Source organism: Haliotis cracherodii, unplaced genomic scaffold (assembly GCF_022045235.1).
Source record: "Haliotis cracherodii isolate W230 unplaced genomic scaffold, xgHalCrac1.p SCAF_3, whole genome shotgun sequence".
Lineage (NCBI taxonomy): Eukaryota > Metazoa > Mollusca > Gastropoda > Lepetellida > Haliotidae > Haliotis > Haliotis cracherodii.
In genome coordinates, this window is record NW_027266286.1 from 47,508,822 (window position 1) to 47,510,435 (window position 1,614).

At 55.1% G+C, this 1,614-nt stretch overlaps 1 protein-coding gene across 1 annotated transcript; it reads left to right on the top strand.

The window, feature by feature from the left end:
- Positions 1 to 946: 946 nt before the first annotated feature.
- Positions 947 to 1,390, top strand: LOC139475483 (uncharacterized). The gene has a single exon (XM_071258685.1). It carries the CDS (start codon positions 947 to 949, stop codon positions 1,388 to 1,390), a length of 444 nt encoding a protein of 147 aa, XP_071114786.1.
- Positions 1,391 to 1,614: the final 224 nt, after the last annotated feature.

Genomic DNA, 1,614 nt, shown 5'->3' on the forward strand with positions numbered 1-1,614 from the left:
ATTATAGCATACATAGGGGTGTATTTATCCTCAGTGTGTTTCCATATTTATTTTCAATTACTGGCAACCCACCGACCGGGATAACAAGCAGTAAGTAACTGATCACACACAGAAAATCCCCGTGCGAAATGTCGCTAAAACGGTCAATATTTGCCCCCTGCATGTGGTATATGTAGCCGGCGGAGCCAGCATGGGGAGGGGTGGGGCGGGGTATGTGGCCTACAGGCGGAAGGTATAGGCATACCTGGCTAATCCAGCTAATCTGCTCCCATCCATGCCTAGTGAAGCCCGCTTCCCCTGTACCTTCTGCCTCCTTCCTGTCATCACCCAGCACTAAGCTTCCTGGTGTTAATCCATAGCCCTACCTCTCCTGTCCCTTCTCAGCCCAACAAATGTGTCTCTCTCTACCCCCGTCGAACGTCTCTCCCCAACCCTCCTTTCTCTCCTTACCCAACCAAATGTGTCTCTCTCTACCCCGTCGGACGTCTCTCCCCAACCCTCCTTACCCAACCAAATGTGTCTCTCTCTACCCCGTCGGACGTCTCTCCCCAACCCTCCTTTCTCTCCTTACCCCACTAAATGTGTGTCTCTCTACCCCTCCTGTCTCTCTCTACCCCGCCTATTGTCTTCTTACCCGACCAAATGTATATCTGATGTCTCCGCCTTCCCCTCCTGGTGTCGCTTCGTACCCGTTCTGATGTCTCTCCCCACCATTATCGGTGTCTCTTACTACCCCACTGATGTTTTCCCCGGTACCGCCTGATGCATGTCACTACCCTCCTGATCTCTCCTATCCCCCTGACGTCTCTACCTTCCCCACTTATATCTCTCCAAAACCCTCCTGACGTCTCAACCTTCCATACTATGTCTCTCCCAACCCTCCTGACGTCTCTACCTTCGATACTATGTCTCTCCCAACCCTCCTGACGTCTCTCCTACCCTCCTGATGTCTCTCCCCACCCTCCTGGTGTCTCACCCTACCCTCCTGACGTCTCTCCCTACCCTCCTGATGTCTCTCCCCACCCTCCTGGTGTCTCACCCTACCCTCCTGACGTCTCTCCCCACCCTCCTGACGTCTCTCCCTACCCTCCTGATGTCTCTCCCCACCCTCCTGGTGTCTCACCCTGCTCTCCTGACGTCTCTCCCTACCCTCCTGATGTCTCTCCCCACCCTCCTGGTGTCTCACCCTACCCTCCTGATGTATCTCCCTACCCTCCTGGTGTCTCACCCTACCCTCCTGATGCCTCTCCCTACCCTCCTGATGTCTCTCCCCACCCTCCTGATGTCTCTCCCTACCCTCCTGATGTCTCTCCCCACCCTCCTGGTGTCTCACCCTACCCTCCTGATGTCTCTACCTGTCCCTCCTGATGTCTCTCCCTGTCTTCCCTGATGTCTCTCCATGTCCTCCCTGATGTATCTCCCTGTCCTTCCCGATGTCTCTCCCTACCCTCCTGATGTCTCTCTACCCTTCCTGATCTGTCTCTCTACCCTTCCTAATGTCTCTCCCCACCCTCCTGGTGTCTCACCCTACCCTCCTGATGTCTCTGCCTGTCCCTCCTGATGTCTCTCCCTGTCCTTCCCGATGTCTCTCCCTACCCTCCTGATGTCTCTCTA

Coding starts and splice junctions, on each gene's coding strand:
- LOC139475483 (XM_071258685.1), top strand. CDS start 947: ATGTCTCTCCCCACCCTCCTGGTGTCTCACCCTACCCTCCTGACGTCT.